We start from the raw sequence: 19,508 nt of genomic DNA on the forward strand, positions 1-19,508 counted from the left end.
ATGCTTGCACCGAGTCAAATACTTGTCAGCCAGAATCAAAGCTGGCGTTGTGTGGTCTGAGAGTTGGAGTGAAGTAGCCAGGGCCGTCTTCTGCTGTGGCCCCCACGGGGCTGAGGCGGCTACAAGTCCTGCCAAGAAGATGAAATTCCTGTATCTCAGATTAAAACATAATAATAGTAGCTCAAGTAAAAGAAAATCCTGTCTGTTTTATGAAACAACACACAATCTTAATCAAAATTTCCAGTTAAAACTAAAATGTTACAGGTTCTATAGCCAGGTGCTACATTTCTTTTGGGAAATTCTTACTGCGATCTACTACGTATATTCGATAGCTGTATTGTGTTCATCGTTATGTATTGAACCGTTCTCATGTCAATGGACATTTAGATTATGTCCTAACCATCTTTTTAATACTACAAAATATATAACTAGGTATACTTTTACAAATATACCTAACGGCATGTTATATTTCCAAAAATGGAATTACTAGGTCAGAAGATGGATGTATTTTCAATTTTGATATATATAATATGCAATTTTATCCTCATGTTTCTTGATCCACAAGATGTTTGAAAGACTTGCAAACTTTCTAGTGGAGATATCTCGTTAAAGATCCCAATCAAGATAAATGAGTCAAACCTAGAAATGATCACTCAGTAAAAGGTGAAATTGTACACTCTGAATTGTTAGTGGAGGAGAAGAGGAAGTAAATTATCAAAAAAGTACAGTGTATATCCCCATTTAACTGCTGATTTATTGGACCAAAAAAAACCCACACTTTGATGGCTTGTTATATTATTATTATTATTATTATTGAAAAATGTGTTTTAGCAAAGGCTAAACACTAGACTAAACTAAAGTGGGCTTTCTCTATTAAGGATGCCTGTTAGGTGTGGAAAAGTTTTAGAAGTTGGGTTGCACTTGGTCGACTGAGACATGATAATGGAGATGCCATCATTCAGTGTTGCAAGCACCATAATCCTCTCTCACCTCCCAAATCTAGAGCTGTTACTGTGGATTTGGGGGTTGTTGTTAATTTGCTTTAGCCTGTTCTGGGATCATTGAGTATTCTTCCTACTCTGGAAACTGTCAGAGTCTAAGACAAATGGCAATTCAAGTTTTGTTATCAGGAAAATCAGTGACTTCTCCTATGTTTATGAAGAGTTGCTAGTATTGGATCAGCTGTTACCATGTATTGACAACTGACAATATTGCACACTTTTTTTTTTTTTTTCCTTTTTCTGATTATAGGATACAAGTTTAATAAAACATTTTCATTGCCCAATCCTGGAAGTAATTGCACCTTTGGTTATTGAGTTAGCAGGATGAAGGGCTCAGAGTGGTTGGCAGTTCAGAATAAAAGGTCCCTGAGAAACCTTGTTTTGATTCCAAAATACCTTACACTTAAGTTGAGGGCCAATAAGGAAACAGTGTAAAAACTGTTTTATCAACTATTGGTGTTCATGTTGAAATGATTGAAAGTATTATTGATGACTTATACCCAAGGCTCTTTCTTCCCAGGGCAGAATTCTGGAATTCTTCTAGTCGTTACTGAGATGTTCCCCTTTGACTTGCAGATGGCAGTAAAATTGGAAGGCTAGAATACAGAGTTATTCAACCTTTTCTCAAGTGGGTAAATGGTCAGACCTCATGGTAAGAGCCTGGGTTTGAAAGATTAGCCATCTCTCTCCTAGAAAGGACCTTAGAGGTCTTAGAAAGGACCCAATACTTATACCACAAATTGTTTCTGTCAGAATTTGAGATTTTTATATATTATACATATATTTTTGTTTATTTACATGTTTCCTGTCTCCAGCAGTAGGCTGTAGAGATTCTCTCCCTGCCCGGTGAAGCCTATAATATCTGACACTTGGTGGTTGTTGATGACAGAGGTGTTGATTCAATAAATGCCTCAGTCTTTCTCCACCAGTCCCAAGGCCCGTGTGTCGTCCATGGGCTGGTCAGGAATTAGTGGTGTATCTCAGCTTTGTACTAAAAGGTTCTCGAGTAAAGCCTTGCAAGCTAGTACCATGTGATTGTTTATTCAGTGTTTGAATTGCAGCTAGGCACCTGTTTAAAAATACGTATTTTTAAAATTGTCAATCTAATATATGCTTGCTTTAAAACAGTTGAACAATGCAGAAATGTATATATAGTACAAATAGAGCTTCCCCCCCGCCACCCCGAGTATCACAGATAGCAGCCCAGTGGGCATTCTTGGCACTTCCTGGAGTACATGCCATGGCAAATGGCTAATAATGAAGAAACAAGCTTCTTCTGAACTAGGAATCCAGAACATTCTTTTGAGAAGAAGCACCTCAGCTGACCAAGGCTGTGGTTTCTCCAGAACTCCTTGCTGCATTGTGCCTAATGTGGCTGAAGGACAGCAGAAACAGCCACTGCTGCCTCCACCGAGTTCTCCCCGATTCCATTAAGTGTTATAATCAAAACTCAGCTTTGAGAAGAAAAATGATATATTTCTTCCAAAGGGAAAAAAGGATACCAGTGTGACCTTACAGCTGGGAAAAGGCATGTGACATAGTAGTCATCTCCCATCATTAAACCCAATGGCCCAGGCTCTCAGCCTCTTTGAGGCCCTAGATTTAGAATAATCTTTCACCTCATCAAAAGATGAATTTCACAAGAACCAGATGCTCTTCTATACCGACAGTCTCTCCTTCAAGACATTCTACGGAAAATGCTCTTTTCACATCCCATTGTGAACTTGCTAGCTGTCACTTATTTTGTGAAAACTTGGCTCATGAAATAGAACACTTAAAAATAAATACTTAACATGAAAAATCTTTGGTGCAAATCAAATTCTGTATGTCAGTTTCCTTGACTTTCACTTAGGGATAATTAGCCTTAACCTCTCTTATCTGACAAATGAGATGAGAGAGAAAAAAGTGATTTTAAACACTGAAGCACAGATCAAGTAATACAGCAACAATTACAACAGCGAACAGTAATAAAATAATAATAATATAATAAAAACTGTGTTATTCAGCACCTATATATCAGAAGCTCTGTGCTAACTAAATACCCTACTTATATTGTCTTACAAAATTCATAGAACTAATTTGCAAGTTAGATATTATTATCATCTCAGATGAAGAAAGACTTAGAGAGTTAAGTAATCTGCCCAGTCAGGAAACTAGTAAGTGAGAGCACTGTGATTGGAATTTGCCACTCTCATCTGTTGGACTGGCTTAGACTGGTTGAGAACGTTGATGTTAAGTCCAGGCACGTCCAGAAAGAGTGTCAAGATTGATTAGCGGTGTCTCCCGTGAGTATCAGTAAGGCCTGAGGGTAACAGAACAGAAGGTGCATATTGGTCTCTTGCATGACACTGTCCCTCGAGATGATGTAACTTAGGGAAGAAAAAATGTTTCCTTCTCTAAAGTATATTTTGGTAAAGTATCACAGTCTAAGGGCCCCTCGTCCAGTTATAATAAAAAGCCATATGGTTCCAAAGTGTAGCGTTGCTGGGATGTGCCAGGGGCAGAGCTACTGGCTGCCCACAAATAACAATCATCCCATTGGCCCAGCAGCCTCCCAACAGCTCCCCAGCAGGAGCATTGTCACATCCCAACAAAGCGCCTTTGCCTTTGACACATAGGCCCAATGGCTGGCCCTGATGGTTTCCCTGAAAAATGCACTGTCCTCTGTTCTGAGTCAGCCTTATTTGTTCAGAGCTTAGGGAGTGAGGCTTATGTCCAGATGTGGGACAATAATATATTCTATGCACTTGTTGTCAGCAGTAGTGTGGGTCACCATGGTATCTAAACTGTCAATTCTACAGTGCTCTGAAATGACCTCCTTGTACTGTAACCCTCAAACTTTGAATACCTGTTTGTCCCTACCTCAAATACTACTTCCTCTGAAGTCTTCCACGACCAACACTACCACCCACCAGAGTTAGCTGATTGATTCTTGTCACTCCAGCATCTAAGAACATTGCCAATAAATATTTAATAATTGAAAGAATAAATTAAACTGTGCCAATACTTAAGAAGTTGGGTGTAAACTACAATGATTTTTAGACTCGAAAAGATGAAAGGAAAGAACTCTTCCAAAGGTACTTTCTTTGGGTCTACTCTGATCATGTATGAAGCACACCGTCTAGCAGCAAAATATGGTAGAGGCAGGGCCTGCTTCCTTGGTGTGGTGGGTTGGAACCAGCGGGGAGAGACTGCTGTGTCCAATGTGCTGATGGTTCAGAGAAATCATACATCTGGGGCTAAGGAACAGAGATGGATACATACTGTAAGTGTGTCATTTGTGTGTTTCTTTGCTTTTGGCTTGTACAAAAGTCTTTGACGTCTCTCCCACTGGTCTATGAAAAGCAGACAACTGATGGAGTTAGTTCATCAGCAGTGTCTATGACTAGATGCATTTTGTAGCCACAAAATGTTAAGTGGCCATAGTGTTCAGAAGTCTACTGAAGCTCAGATCTTGTGTGTTGTGTCTGCTGGGGTGCTTTGGGCTGCAAGTAATAGAAAGCAGAGCTCCGAATTCCTTATACAATAAGGAAGCTTTATCTCAAAAACGAGAGGTCTTGTGAGAGGGTCACTGAAAGATGGGTTAATTCAGCAGCTCATCACATCTTGAAGGACTACTTTGCCATCTTCTCTGAGTCAGCTTTGTCCTCAAGGTAGCTCCCTCACAGTTGCAAGATGGCTGCTGCACTTCCAGCCACTACATGGTAAAGAGCGAGGAAATCTTTCCCAAAAGGCCCCCAGCATCCCTCTCCTCTCATCATGTTGGCTAGAATTGGGTCAATGTGCACCCTAACAAATCACTGGTAAGGGAAATGGGATTACTAAAACTTGCTTAGGTATTTAAGATTTACTCCTAAATCAAGATAAGGTCACTCTCCTTAGGGGAATCTTGAGTTGGGAGAACCTGAACAAAATCAGGATATTAATATGGAGGAGGAGGAAAGGACTTGGCTCTTGAACAGGCAACCAACAGTATCTGCTACATATGCTCAGTAGAGATGCCATATTTACATATTACCTTCCATAGCAGCAAACCAACGCGCCCAATCTGCTAATAACCCTAATTTGGTGATGGTTGCAATTTTTCGTGGTAAAATTTAGCCTTTATCTAGTGAGGTAAAGACAAAACATAAAATCAATTCAGATAAGACAGAAAAAATCTCCACTATCTGACTTTACCAATGAAATATAACTCCCCACTCTCAGATTAGGACAGGTTATTGACTGTAAAGACTGAGGTCATTCCATTAAGAGAGGACAGTTCTTTGAGATAAGAAAGTGAGAAGGAGCAGCCTTGGGTGAACACAGGAGAAAAGCTTCCCAAGAAAGAGAATATCATATGCAAAGGTTCTGAGGCAGAAAACTGAGAGGATCAGAAAGTGCTGGAATGATTGGCCCGCAGTGAGCAGGAAGAAAATGGCAGGAAGTAAGGGAGGAGATGGTGGAGAGAGGGGCCCTTCAGAGCCTTGCAGATCCAGTGAGCAGTTGGGGGTTTCATTCTAAGTACAGTTTTGAAGCCACTGAAGGATTAAGTAGGATCTAATCCTATGCGGGACTGTTTCATATGTTGGAAAGAGTAACTCCATTTAATGTCATTAGAGAGGCTACTTACAAAGTCCCAACTTGACAGACAGTTGCCAGGAGTTCAGCTCCGTTGCCGTGGTTCTCTGCAAAGTTGACCTTTAGTTCCAGTTGGCCGGTGCACGTTTATGGACAGAGTAATCTAGTCGGATGACTTATTGCAGAGCAACTCTAGGACATTGTAGGTAAAAGTTAGTGCCTCTGAAGAGCAACGAAAGCTCCTGTTTCCCAATTTGGGGAAGCTGCAGTTATTCACTAGTTTATCTCCTGACTGACTTTTAGAACCTACAAGGGATGCTGCCAGAACAAGGATGGGCGAGCACGTCTGCCCAACTGTTCAACCAGCTCGCGGTTCATTCTGCGTGTGGTGTGCATCCTCTGGGACATGCGCCTGAGGGCTTCGCTCCACAGTGGAGCTGCTCCTTCCAGTGCCATGTCCTTTCACACTTAGGTTACACCAGGGAGCTCTACGCATTCCCAAGCTCGCCTGTCTCCATAGCGGTTCCTTGATCAAAATTCCATATGTCAGTTTGTTTTTCAACAGTTTTTTGCTTTTTCGACAATCTTTGAGCACCCATGCCTGTTGGAGGCAAACACACAACAGGGCACTGCAGAACAGTGTTCGAGCAGAGTTAGGACGTGGTTACGGGGAGCTCAGAGGCGTGAGCCTGGATGGGCTTCCTGGAGGAGGTGATGATAGAGCTAAGCCTTGAAGGAGGCTCCCTCTGGCTTCCATGAGAAAGATGGATTAGAGAATGGGAAGGGGTAACCAAGGACAGTGGTTCAGAGGCTGCTGCAGGAGTCCAAGGAGAGGCCAAGGAGGCCTCGATTGATACGGCCAGTCCAGGTGTAGAGGGAAGAGCTGGCTGAAAGAAATAAACAGAGACATTCGGGGAATAGAGCCGGGGGGACTTGGAGAATGATTGAACATGGGACAGAATGGAGATAATTCCACGAGTTTTCAGCCAACCTCATCTCATTCCCAAGGGATAGTTCTCAAGCTGAAACACAAAGGTTACCAGCATTCTTCACAAGATCCTGCCCTGGATCCATGACCATTTTTTGGAACGTTGATGAAGAATAAGTGGCATTGTGTATGGTCTTCAGAATAAAGCACTGAGAAGTTTTATTACTCTTGTTTACAAAACATTTTAAGATGCTTCTGGGTAAATGCAAATTATTATGGTTCATCTATACCTGTTACCCACCAATGGCAGGTAGTCTTCTAAATATGGTTAATGTCAGACGTGAAATTATTCTCCTGAATGTTGTTTCTTTTCTCTTTTCATTATGAAGTATATTTGGTGCTCTTCGAACTGGTGCTTATATGGTGTACATTCTGATGACCAAAGGCCTGAAGCAGTCTGTGTGTGACCAGAGTTTTTACAATGGACCTGTCAGCAAATTCTGGGCTTATGCCTTTGTGCTAAGCAAAGCACCAGAACTAGGTGAGTGTCTTCTCTCCTTCCATTCCCCACTCTTTGTAGCTACACATCCCTCATGTTTATTTCAAAATGAACAAAGAAATAAACAATTTGAAGGTCCTATTGTGTTGGTTCAAGAAAGTTAGAATTAATGACTTTGAGTTCTTAACTAATTTACACTGTCTTTTTCTCTCTCCCCTCCCTCCCTCCTTTTAAATAATTGTATGTTGTGTGTATGAAAGGCAAAATAGTTTACATAGAATGTGCAGATTTCCAAGCACTGCTGAAAATACACTTTTAGAGGCTTATAAAACATACACAGCCCCTCCTCTCAGGCCCATTGAGAGCTGAGCTAACACTAGAATGTGGGGGGAAATTAGCAACACAGCTCTTCTCAGTCCCGTATCGAAGGCTGTTTTCATCTCTGGAGTTCGGATCAGACCAGCAAGTTGAGATCTCCATTGGGGTCTCCTCCAGTTCTCATTAACAAGTGCTAAGGGTTGGTTTCTGCTGTTGTTTGATTTTAATCATCAGAGAGATGGGCCATGGAGAAAAGGAATGTAGTTCACCTTCTAGAAATTAATTGAAATACTGGCTATGTTTGTGGATTCCTAAGGTTTTTCCTTCAACTCTTTAATGGACTTGACTGTAAGTGTGATACAGGTTAGCAGAAACAGCAAAAAATTAAGTGGCAAGGATTTGACATGGGCACTGTTCTCTGGAAAAATATCTTTATTGCCAGAGAAAGGGATCTACTGGTGATGATAAGCTCTGAGTTCATCCATGAGCAGTGCCGCAAACTGGTGTAAATCCTTAGGGAGCACCTAGCCATCCTCTGGGTTTCTTAATTTCTTATGTGGAATTAAGAATTGTATTATTTAGTTCAAAATATTTATTTATAGATTGTGTTCCCTCTCCTGTTGCCCCTAAAAAGGGGATGAGAGGTTGCAATTTCATTATAAGCCGCCTACAATATAAGCTCTCAACCGTCTTTCTGTAAGGTGCCCCTGGTGCATGTTCCGTGTCTGTTCACAGAGGATGTGAGGTCTCTCCCATGTGCTCCAGCAACCTGCCCACTTTCCACCGGGTGCCACACGTCTGCCGTCTACACATAGCTGGCAATTGGTTTGAACTGTTGGTTTGACCATTGCCTTCCCAGGTCAAAGACAAGGGAAGAGCCGCGGAAGAAAAGTTCTTCTGAAAACCTTTCCTAAGAGGCACAGGGGTACAAAGATGGGTCTTCTACATAGTCCAAGATAACGATGTCGCTGTTGTGTGTGCACGCACACACAAGCCTGTGTAAACAGTCTTAGAGTGAAATGCATTAGTGTAGATTCATTCATTCATTTAGTAAATTTATATTAAGCACTTGCCATGGGCCAAACATGTAATAGGGGCTGGAATGGGACGGCTAGTTTATCTAAAAAGAAATTTATAATACGAATTTTATGTACCAGGCCCCAGGAGGCTATTTTTTATATTTGAATTGGGACCACTAGGTGCAGAATCTTAGGGCAGAGAAGTATTTTTCAAACTTGGAGCTACAGATAACGCCTGAAAGTCTGCAGATATATTTTTAGGAATTTCAAAATTCTATGAGAATATATTAATTTTATGTTTTCATTTAGAAACCAAAGATAGTCTTGCCAGCTCCTTCATAGTGATTGTTTTTTTTAGTTGGACTCATCGAGTTTCTGAGTCAGATCCTTGGTCTCAAACTGGAGTTGGTCCGAGAGTGTGAACACATATTCTTCACTCTTGCCGTCTTGTGACGTTTATCTTTAAAATAAATTCATACGTTATGAAAGTTTGAGAATTATTCATATTGAGAAATATCATATCCCCAACTTCTCATTTGTGCTGTACACATTGATAAGTATCCTTATTAGCCCCCCATCTTTCTTGGTGAAGAACCGACTGCAGATACATGAATGCAGTGAATGTGTGGAAAGTGTGACTCCCCACATGCCCCCTTGAGCACTTTCACAATTCCCACCTCACTACCCTCCACAAATATTTTTTTAAAAAATCAGAAATGGTATCACTATGCTTCTGGCCATTAAGCCTCAAATTGCAGAGGCGCGGCCTTAGTGTTTCTTCTAGAAATGCCTTTTCCCTACAAGGGCTGCTCCTCTGGGTTCTGAGTTTTATCCAGTTGTATTTGAGGGACTTGAGAATAAAAATAGTCCCTTCTACATTTTGAAGGAATAATTTATTGAAGAGCCACCCCAACCTATCCATAGTGGTCATTTTCCTTCAAAGACATGATTAGACCTGTGCTCTCTGTTCCCACTTCTAGTCCAGGTTGAACTCAAGGTTCTAGGAGGGTGGGCAGAGTTGGGATTCCCAGATGAGCTATCAGGGCAGTGCCCAGAGGTGGCTGTCTTGCTATCATCCTCTGTCTTGTTAGAGTTGGTCCTAATGATGGTTATTAATCCCCTGTCTTAATTTACTCTAGACATGACATGCCGCTCCCTACTGCCTCTGTGCACGCATTATGATTGAACATGGGGTCTTCCTTCATGAGCCCAGACAGAGCGGTACTCAAGCCCTTGTGCCATTGTCTTGATAATCCCTCTCCCTGGAGAAGCCTCATACACTAGCATCACTAGTTTATAGGTTAAATATCAGTCCATCCCTCACAGGTAAAATATGGGATTGAGTGTTGACAACGGGCTGAAGAGTTGGAAAAAATAAAATCCTCATCTTGACACAGTTCCTTAACGAGGCTAGTTAGTGATACAAATTCTTCACACAATTTCAGATCCATTATACAGATATTTTCATTGTCCGAGAACCCTTTTTCAATTTAAAATATGATTAATTTTCTTTCAAATATTCTGGAGCTCATTTGACAGTGGCCTTCCCAAGGTAAACTGCTGGATCAAAATAGATCCAAAAATCAGTGCCAGTTGAGTGTCTCGGAGACAGCCAGCCCCTCGCCCTCATGGAGGGAACATGTTTGCCTGGATGTCTGTCTGTCATTTGGAGGTTAAATTACTTCCCAGTCTTTTACTCTTAGAAAACCTTGGTCACTACCATTTAATTAAAAAAGATTTGGGGCCGGCCGGTGGTGTAGTGAAGTTCGCGTGCTCTTCTTCGGTGGCCTGGGGTTCACAAGTTCTGATCCCGGGCATGGACATATGCACCACTTATCAAGCCATGCTGTGGTGGTGTCCCACATATAAAGTAGAGGAAAAAGGGGACAGATGTTAGCCCAGGGCCAGTCTTCCTCAACAAAAAGAGGAGGATTGGCAACAGGTGTTAGCTCAGGGCTAATCTTCCTCACCAAAAAAAAAAAATAGATTTATCCATTTGGGTTATTTAGAACTTTTCTTATTTTTAGGTCACTAGTTCTGCTTTTCAATACTCTAAGATGCTGGACTCCCTTACAAGCACCAGAAAGAAAAGGTCTTGTGTGAAAAAAGAACGGTTCTTCCATGTTCAACACTAAAACTCTATTTTCCCCCCAAAGCCTGCATGTCTGCAGTTTTCACTAAACTTCTTACTGTGGCAAAATATACATAAATAAAGTTGACCATTTCTAAGTGTATAGGGCTGGGCGTTAAGAACATTCGCATCGTGCACCCATTACCAGCATCCACCTCCAGCACTTTTTCAGCTTCCCAAACTGAAGCTCTCTACCCCTTGAACACTGTCTCCCGGTCCCCCCTCCACTCAACTCTTAATAGCGGGACAGGCTCTCTGTTTCAGCAGAAAACAATGAGCTTGTTGTAGTGAATTATAGAACTGCAATCTACTAGAACAAGTGAGGGAACAGAGCCACCAACCTGCTTTGTGTGCCAAAATCTTTGAGTGCCTACTGTTTGAATTATACTAAAAGCTGCTGAGATTTGGTTTTGTTAAAACTTGGAAACATCTGCTCTGAGTCTAGGTCCTTGCTCAGTTGAGCTTGTCATTGTTTTTGAAACCCTGACTCAGCAGAACTCCAGCTAACTCTGCAAAGAGGGACACAGCCATCTATGACAAACCACACAGAGTAGGCTCTCCATCTCTTGGTGGCCATGCGTGCCCTGGGGATTCCAGATGCTGACTGACTTCTCCACAGCTGCACAGACACCTGCACTCAACCGGCATGTGAGCAGAAGATATAGTTCAGGAGGGACATGTAGGTCTGAGAACCATGCCCTGCCTGCAGGCTGGCTCTTGACTGAAAATAGCTGAGCCAAAGGTTAGAGAGACCACGGTAAAGAGAGAACATGAACCAGGGGTAGCTAAAATACATGACATGGCTTAAACTTTCAAGAGTCAAAAGGCTTATACTTGGCCAAAATCCTTTCCATAATGCCAACCGGACCTTTGGCCAAGAAAGATTGGTTGGCCAACATCATATACACAATGCTTATCTTTAGTGTGCATTTCTAGGTCACTCTAGTTTTTGACAAGCCTGTAAGTACCATGGCTTGGCATGACTGGCTCATGACAAATCAAATGTGATATTATGTGATTCCCCCAGAGGAAAAATAATTCATAACTGCCAGAGTGGCATGACTGATACATCTCAGCTGCAGTATCAAAAGAACCATGGGAGGTCTCAGGGAGCCCTTCTGGAACCCCACCACTTTCCCCTAACTCAAGGGAAACTACCATTCTCTGGTTCAGCAGCCTTCTTGGGGACCATAGCCTTGAGATGGCAGTGGAGTGGTACTCCTGAGAGGCTCCAGAGCCCTTACTGGAAGATGCTCATCTTCATTACTCTATCTACCATCCTGCATATCTGTTGTGAAAAGAATTCTTCACTGAATTCAAATTAATTTTGTTTTGAAGATCTCATGACATGTCCTTTGCCCCCACACCCCCATAATAAATGGAAACGCCTAGTGTGTCTCAGATTGAACCTGAGACCCCCACTCAGACGGGAAAAACACAAAGCAATTTTTGATTCCAGAGTTGTAGGTTCCACTTCCCACTCCAGGGTATCCCATTCTAACATGGTCTGTCTTAGTCCCCTACTACGCTCCTCACACTGAAATCATTCTTCAGAGACAATAAAGTTTTAATGTAAAAGCGATGATATTAAATCTAAAGAATTTAAAAGGATGAAATGCTTATTACTTTATGACAAATGACTTTTATTACAATGTGTTTGGATTTTGTGTGGGATATATATTTTAGTTCATGCTTGGAGACTCATAAACAACATCTTCTTAATTATGAATGACTAAATTTGTTTTTAACATATAATTCCTTGGACTTCTACCTTCTTTCTGCTGTAAGCAAAGGTAGGCTGGAATTATTGTGCCTACGTTATAGTCTACAGAGGAAAGGAGGCACAGAGTAGTAATTACACAGAATAGTGGATCTGTGACAGGCACACAGAAATAGCACAGTTTAACACTAAGAAGTAGATCTCAGGTCTCCTGACACCAATTTTGTCCCCTAAGTATACAAGTGAGAGTTACCATCACCATCAATCATTGTCAGTCTGTCTGACATTTACAGGCATAATACGGCAGGCACGTCACAAGAGAGAAGAGGACGTCTGAGAAAATTTTATAATATGTTCAGAAATGCAGCAACTGGCAGCTTTCCTTTTCTGTTCTAAACAAAAAGGAAGTGATAATGTTTAACAATTCAGCAGGGAAATAAATTAACAGCTTCTGCTGGATGGAATGGGGCACCACCTGTATCCCAACCACAGCCATCAGAAACTTAAAATCTTTCCAAAGTCCAGCGTTCTTTGACCTTCCCTAGTGCTAGACGTTTTAGGGTGTCCTTGAAGTATGAGGGATAAGTCTAGGATAAGTACTAATTCCCTTTGTGCTTAATTAAATTTCAGAATGAGAAGAGGGACCTTCTGGTTCTCCTTCTTATACAAAAAGAAGTCAAGTTTGAGTTCACCAAAGATTGTGAAGGGTGTGGGGTTTTCCCATATCTGAGAACAGAGATAGAGAAGAGACGAAGTGTTGACCTGTGTAAACGTTTCTATCCCACGTCCCAGCATCTCTTCCCTTTTTTCATACTTGTAAATGGGATTGGGTATATTTGTTACTATGCTTGCTCTTCATCCATTTTTACATAAGAGTTCTACACTATATTTTTCAAAATCCCTAAACTTTTCAGAGAATCATTTCAAATATATAGCATCTACCTACCTGAGCATAATTCCAGCTTCTATAATGTAAATTTCCTCCCTTAGAAGCAGTGGTCTCTTTCTTCAAAGGGATATTGTTAGTAAAATTTTTGATAGATCTTGGAAAGCTTTTTCAAAGTTAATTCCATCAAAATGTGTATCATTCTCAGTTTTTTTATCACTTGATTCATTGGTATAAAATATTCTAGTTACCATTTTCAGCAAATGTGGTAGAAGATGACTTTTGTTCTCCTTTTCTGTTTTTGCCTTTTCTTTTAGTTTTCTAACTACTGTGTATCAGGGCTTCACTTTATAGGAAGCTTACAAAGATATGTTTTTGAGGGGTACCTTTTGTCATGTACCAAAGAAAAATGGTTTACTCCTACGGAGAGGCTTAAGAACATTTTGCTGGGCACTGGCATTCCAATCTGCTTCCCTCGGTTGATGAATGATCTAGAAGTCACTCGACTCTTCCAGGTGATATTTCCTAAAATGTAGGTCAAGTTAGAAACCAGGCCACATGGTTGCTAATGTCCCTTCCAGATCAAAAATTAATAAGATTTTGTGTAAAACACCTTTCTGAAAGTAATATTTATTGAGCACTTGCCATGTGCCAAGAAGGCATGTTGATTATCCTATTTAATTTGATCCTCAGACAATTCCAAGCTACTGTGATTATCCTCATTTTCCCAGATGAGGAAACTGGAAAATAGTGAGGATAGGTAACCTCCCCAAGGGCACACAGCTAGTAAATATCAGTCCAGGAGTCTAACCCAGTCCATCTCACTCTCAAGTACTAGTTCAAGATCTCTAGCTTCTTGCAAAAACGTAAATTATCATTGTGTCATGGTCAGGGGCTCATATGCGTCCTCTCCCTTTGTGTCTTTCAGGAGACACGATATTCATCATCCTGAGGAAGCAGAAGCTCATCTTCCTGCACTGGTACCACCACATCACTGTGCTCCTGTACTCCTGGTACTCCTACAAGGACATGGTCGCCGGGGGTGGCTGGTTCATGACCATGAACTACGGCGTGCACGCCGTGATGTACTCTTACTATGCCCTGCGAGCAGCCGGGTTCCGGGTCTCTCGGAAGTTTGCCATGTTCATCACCTTGTCCCAGATCACTCAGATGCTGATGGGCTGCGTCATTAACTACCTGGTCTTCTACTGGATGCAGCATGACCAGTGTCACTCTCACTTTCAGAACATCTTCTGGTCCTCACTCATGTACCTCAGCTACCTTGTGCTCTTCTGCCACTTCTTCTTTGAGGCCTACATCGGCAAGATGAGGAAAACAGCGAAGACGGAATAGTGTTGGGACTGAGGAGGAAGCCACAGCTCAGGGTCATCAAGAAAAACAACAGACAAGAGAAAATGGCACAAGGACTCACATGGTGCAGCTAACACACACACAACACATGAGCAAACACAAAGCCCACGGCAGCGTAGGGATGATTAGGTTGACTTAACCCAGTAAGTTTATGATCCTTTTTGGGTGAGGACTCACTGAGGGCACCTCCGTCTCAAAGGATTGCTGCTGGAGGACCTCATTCCCTCTTCATCTGTCAACTCTAGGACAATTGAGAACAAAAGTGAGCCAGAGGCAGAAAGAGAAACAGCAGGCAGACAAAGGCTAATTTAACACTATATGAAAAAAAATGTATTTACTAAGTGTTATATTTCTCTAAGGATGAAAGAAGTTTACTTAAAAAACTGTGTGAGCACATACCCACACAATCCTTTCTCACCTTTTTCGACACTAAACTGGAGCCAGCGTAATAGATAAAAATGGAAGAGACACAGGGTGTGTATCCAGAACAATGATGCTTTTGCAAAAATTAAAGCCTTATTAAGAAAGGCTAGTAGATGTAGCCCCCATGAGAAAAGATGCCTTAATCTTTTAAGATTAAGAAAACAGATGTAAACAACTCTATTTCGACCAAGAGAAAGACTGGTGTTTTTCTCTCCACAGCACAGCCTCGGGCTAGTGATTTTGCCAAAACCAGACGGGCACAATGTTTTTCCGAGATCCTTCCCAGGAGGATGGAAGCCATGCAGCCCACTTCCTACAGGGGCAGCTCCACCTCAGAGCATTTCTGATAGATTAGCTGTAATTTCTACACTTAAGTGAGATACGGAGCATTATCCTTGGTTCCGAGGCCCTTAGGCTTTTGAAAAGAAGAGTAAATACAGACTAGAAAAGATAAAAGTCAACCAAATGGCTTGAAATTGGGTTCTGACCTACCTGTAAAAGGGTTCAGCCCAGTACCATTCTTGAGCTGGGGAAGGGAAGAGAAGTCAGCGGAAAATCAAGGCAACAGACAGACAATGTGTACGCCCACCCCATTTGACTTCACACATTCTCATAACTTTCCAAATGAAACCCTGTGGTACAGTCCATATTTTCTATATTTTTGTGAATTTCAAAGGAATCTGCAGGGCTTCTCCCGATAATGAGTGAACACTGTGTTTCTGCATCTTCTGCATTTGCTCCCTAGCAGTGCAGAGGTGTGTAAAGTGCCCTCTGCTGGCCAAGTGGAGATACTTCAACAAACACACTCAACGGCAAGTTTGGCTGAACAGTTGACCACAAAAGGCCCCCTCTAGACTTATCCTTCAAATTTTAAGTGATATAAAATACTCGTCATATTTTTGGCCAAATCAGAAGACATTCTTCCTGCTTCGAGTGAGCTTCAGAAATTTTTTAAAAGGGACTTTCGCTCTGGAACTCAGAAAATCAACTTACTAAGAGCCATATTCTTTAAAGAAATAAAAAGAAAGCTAGATAATATAATAGTACGTGTAATATTTCAGTCCTTTACAAGCCAAATAAATGTGTAAATGTTCCTAGTATTTCAAAGAAGCGATTACGTAAAGTTGTTCAATGTGATATAATAGTATTCTAATTGGTTAAGTAGCTTAAGGATTAGACAAACTAGGTGATAAGATTAGGAGCTACCACCCTGCATAGATTCTACACACAGAACTACACACGTATGCACTCCGACGTGGGGTGCACCCAATTTCAAAGCCCAAATGAATAGAAACACGTTTTCTGGCTAGCAGAAAAAGAAACTGTCGTTTATCCTTCTTGCTTTATTTGAGAGTGTACAGTAAAAGGGATTTTTCAAATTATTTTTATATTATTTTAGCTTTAATTGTGCTGTCATTCATGAAACAGAGCTGCTCTGCTTCTCTGTCAGAGATGACAAGGGCTTTCTCAGCATCTCGTCTATGTGTGAATTTAAAAGAATAAAGTTTTACTCCATTCTGTGTGAATGGTTTGAACAGTGAACAAAGAATCCATGCAGACCAAGTCAGGGCTGATAGCCCGGGGGGGGGCGGGGTTTGCAGGGGGGGAGCTGCCGCATCTGTTAAATTATTGTGAACAGTCTCTGATGTCTTGATTTGTTCATAGATGAGCAGCAATTGATGGAGGAATGTATTATTATTATTATTTTATTATTATTGTGGCAAAAACTGACATGAGCTGAAAAAGTGGGTCCTGCTATAACAACTAATAGATTCTGAAGATGCAAATACTGTTATTTTGAGCTTTGAAAATACATGATACTGTGCAATAAGCTTTTTTGTTCTTATAACCGAAAATGGACAGAATAATTAAATTGAGGAAAAGGCCAAATAAGAGCTGACTTAAGTTTAATTGAAGGAACAGTTAGTGCTCCTCTGGTTGATTTAATTTACTTATTTAATCTATTGATTTGTCATTGATCCTTTATTGCAGGTTAGAGTGAAGGAATGGGCATAGACCTTAAATAGACTCAAAATGATGCTTCCAAAGCACTTTCATCTTGATACAGGTTCGTGCTTGTGTTCACTGGTGAGATAATTTAGAATTTTTGTTTACAGGTTGACTGTATAATAAATAGTTTTTAAATTAGCTAAAGATATTTCCAATGTTTATCATGGGAGGAGAAAAACCACACATTGAAAAAAACAAAATTCTGGTGTTACAAGTCCAGACAATGATTTTAACATCTCAGCTTAACTGCTTAATTTTATCAAGATATGAGGCTGGACCACTAGCCCATAGCAAATCTGAAACCTACCAGAGAATTGACTGCCACATAGGTAATCCTGCTGTCAGTTAACATTCCAGAAAAACTTCGGCAGGCAAGTTTTTATAGCTGCCCCACTATGCTGCAATAGATTATCTTTCTATCGAAGATTTTCCACTGCATTCCAATTCCAGTATGGCGAAAACATTCCCGGGTTGAAAAAAAAACCCAAATCATTCATTTCACGAATAAGTACCTGCAATTTAATACATCAGGTCTGAGCGTCAACCCATGTCTATGAGTTTGCAAGGAAAAACATTCTAGTAAGAAATGCTGTGTTCATAGAGCAGGAGATTTTATCTGAACCTTCTAGTTTTGCTAATGAGAAAAGAGCAACTACTATCATTCATATCCAATGCCAGGCCAAAGTACCAAATTAAAATCATGTATTGAGGTTATTTCAGGTCATTTACTGCCATCCTTCCACTACAAAAATTAGGGGGGAGGGACAATACATACGTATATGTTGCTTAAGGGGAAAGAAAGGATTGATCACATCTCCCTCACTTCTCAACATCTCTGCTAACGGAGCTCTGCACCGGGTCAGAGACTTCATTTGAGTGGGGTTTTTGTAGAATCGAATGGAAGAACACTTCTCAGAGAGAGACCCACAGAATTTTTTTAAAAATCTGATGTGGTATCTTTATGAGCAGATAAAAGCTGTCACATCAGAGTAACAAAGTACCTGGAGTCAATTACACTGGAGTAGAGTGTTCCAGAAGCCTGGCCTCGTTCCCAGACTGCTGAGTTGCCTGGGAGAGACAACGTGCTCAGGTTGCTATCTCTTCTGATAGAACAGCCTCTCAGACTGCATGTGTCACACAACTAAGTTAGCTCCAGCACGTTCTGAGGGCTTTTTTCCAGTTGGGTTAATGATTCTTTTACACAGTTGTTGGATCGGCCACGAGCTGATTCAAGAGAGCGGTTCAAGTGGAGAAAACTTGCCTCCTGGAATTCAGTGTGTTGGTTGTATGTGTGTGCTCCATGTCTGTTTCTTTTAGACACTTATTCCCTGAAAAAATTTCCCTCCTGAAAAGTACAATTATGTGATAATTTCATGATGAAAGCCCAGAACTTTCCAGTAGTCCAATCTTTTTGTTTTTGATAATAAATATTCTGCCAACAATGAGGGTGATGGGAGAGCCTGTGTTCATGCTGTGAGTCATTGTCTCCTGCAGCTTTTTAAAGTCTTTCTTCTGTCCCTTTTATATTTATGTACAAGACCTGACTCTGTGCCTCAGACCCAGTAACATCAGGAAGAGATTTTGCTAAGGATGCACCACAGGGCTTGGCCTGTCGTGTATCCACATTAAAGTGAGAGCTGATAAAGCAACCCTACTCTTCTTTGGTGCCGACAATCAGCATGAAGTGTTAGGTCCCAGTTTTCCAATGAACCCATAGCTCCTCTATGCTGGTACCCGATACTACAGCAGAACAAGTGTCAGGGTGGTGACAGGATTTTCTTGAAGGCCAGCTGTGACACTCCAATTATAAACATCCTTGAGCCATATGGCAGAACCCAGAGCTAAAGAGGCCAGTTAAGTACACCTGTGCAGAGCGTTGAAGACTAGTCACAAGCCTGTTGACTCCTCAAGTTACTCTCCTCATCCTCAGATACTTTGAGAATTTCAAGGCTAGCAGAGGGGGGAAAATAATTCCTAGGCTTCCCTTCCTCCTGAATTATACTTTTTTTAAAAAAGTGAAACAAGCTGCTCTAGCACTAAAGAGAGAGACAGTGAGAGCACACCCACGTGGGTTTGGGAGGTCTCCATAACGGCATTTTGGTTTTATTTTGGGTGGGCAGAAGTCTTACAATCAGATGTACTTCACTGAAACTCCAATCGCAAAACCATGTTGTAGTCAAGTTCTCCTGAAGCACCTGCTCCCATAAATCAGGGTCAAGCCATATTTGCAACCCATTTAGGCCAGGGTTGAGGGGTCCTGACTCACGCTGGTATCTAAACGCTGTTATTTTCCCAATGCTTGGCGGCACATGAGACTTTTTCTCCCAGTGGACAGAAATCAAGAAGGCTCCAGAAGTAGCCTCATCACGCTGCCCAGGCGTGTCAGTTCAGACAGGTCTGCCTGTCCGGGGAAGTTCAGACAGGAGGTTGGTGCTGCTACCTTAAAAACCACTGGAAGACGCAGCCTCTTAGGGGCCCCAGAGCCTGTGTTCAGATTAAGCCCACCCATATAAGCCTCACAGAGCAAATCACAGTGATGTTGGAATTGTTATCTACAAGTGCTTATTTCACAACATTAAAAGAAATATTTTTTCTGATATATTAAAAATAAAATCATAACTTTTGATTTAAAATCAAACTAT

At 41.3% G+C, this 19,508-nt stretch overlaps 1 protein-coding gene across 2 annotated transcripts in view; it reads left to right on the forward strand.

The window, feature by feature from the left end:
• ELOVL6 (ELOVL fatty acid elongase 6) overlaps positions 1 to 16,382 on the forward strand; it is a 139,980-nt gene extending 123,598 nt beyond the window's left edge. For both annotated transcript variants that reach the window (XM_087437741.1, XM_014784594.2), the window contains 2 exons: positions 6,879 to 7,030; positions 13,991 to 16,382. In XM_087437741.1, the coding sequence (XP_087293867.1) occupies positions 6,879 to 7,030; positions 13,991 to 14,415 (577 nt within the window). In that variant the 3' untranslated portion in view covers positions 14,416 to 16,382. The remainder of the gene's footprint in view (positions 1 to 6,878; positions 7,031 to 13,990) is intronic.
• Positions 16,383 to 19,508: the final 3,126 nt, after the last annotated feature.

This window comes from Ceratotherium simum, chromosome 12 (genome assembly GCF_057802395.1).
Source record: "Ceratotherium simum simum isolate JZ-2026a chromosome 12, ASM5780239v1, whole genome shotgun sequence".
Classification (NCBI taxonomy): Eukaryota; Metazoa; Chordata; class Mammalia; order Perissodactyla; family Rhinocerotidae; genus Ceratotherium; species Ceratotherium simum.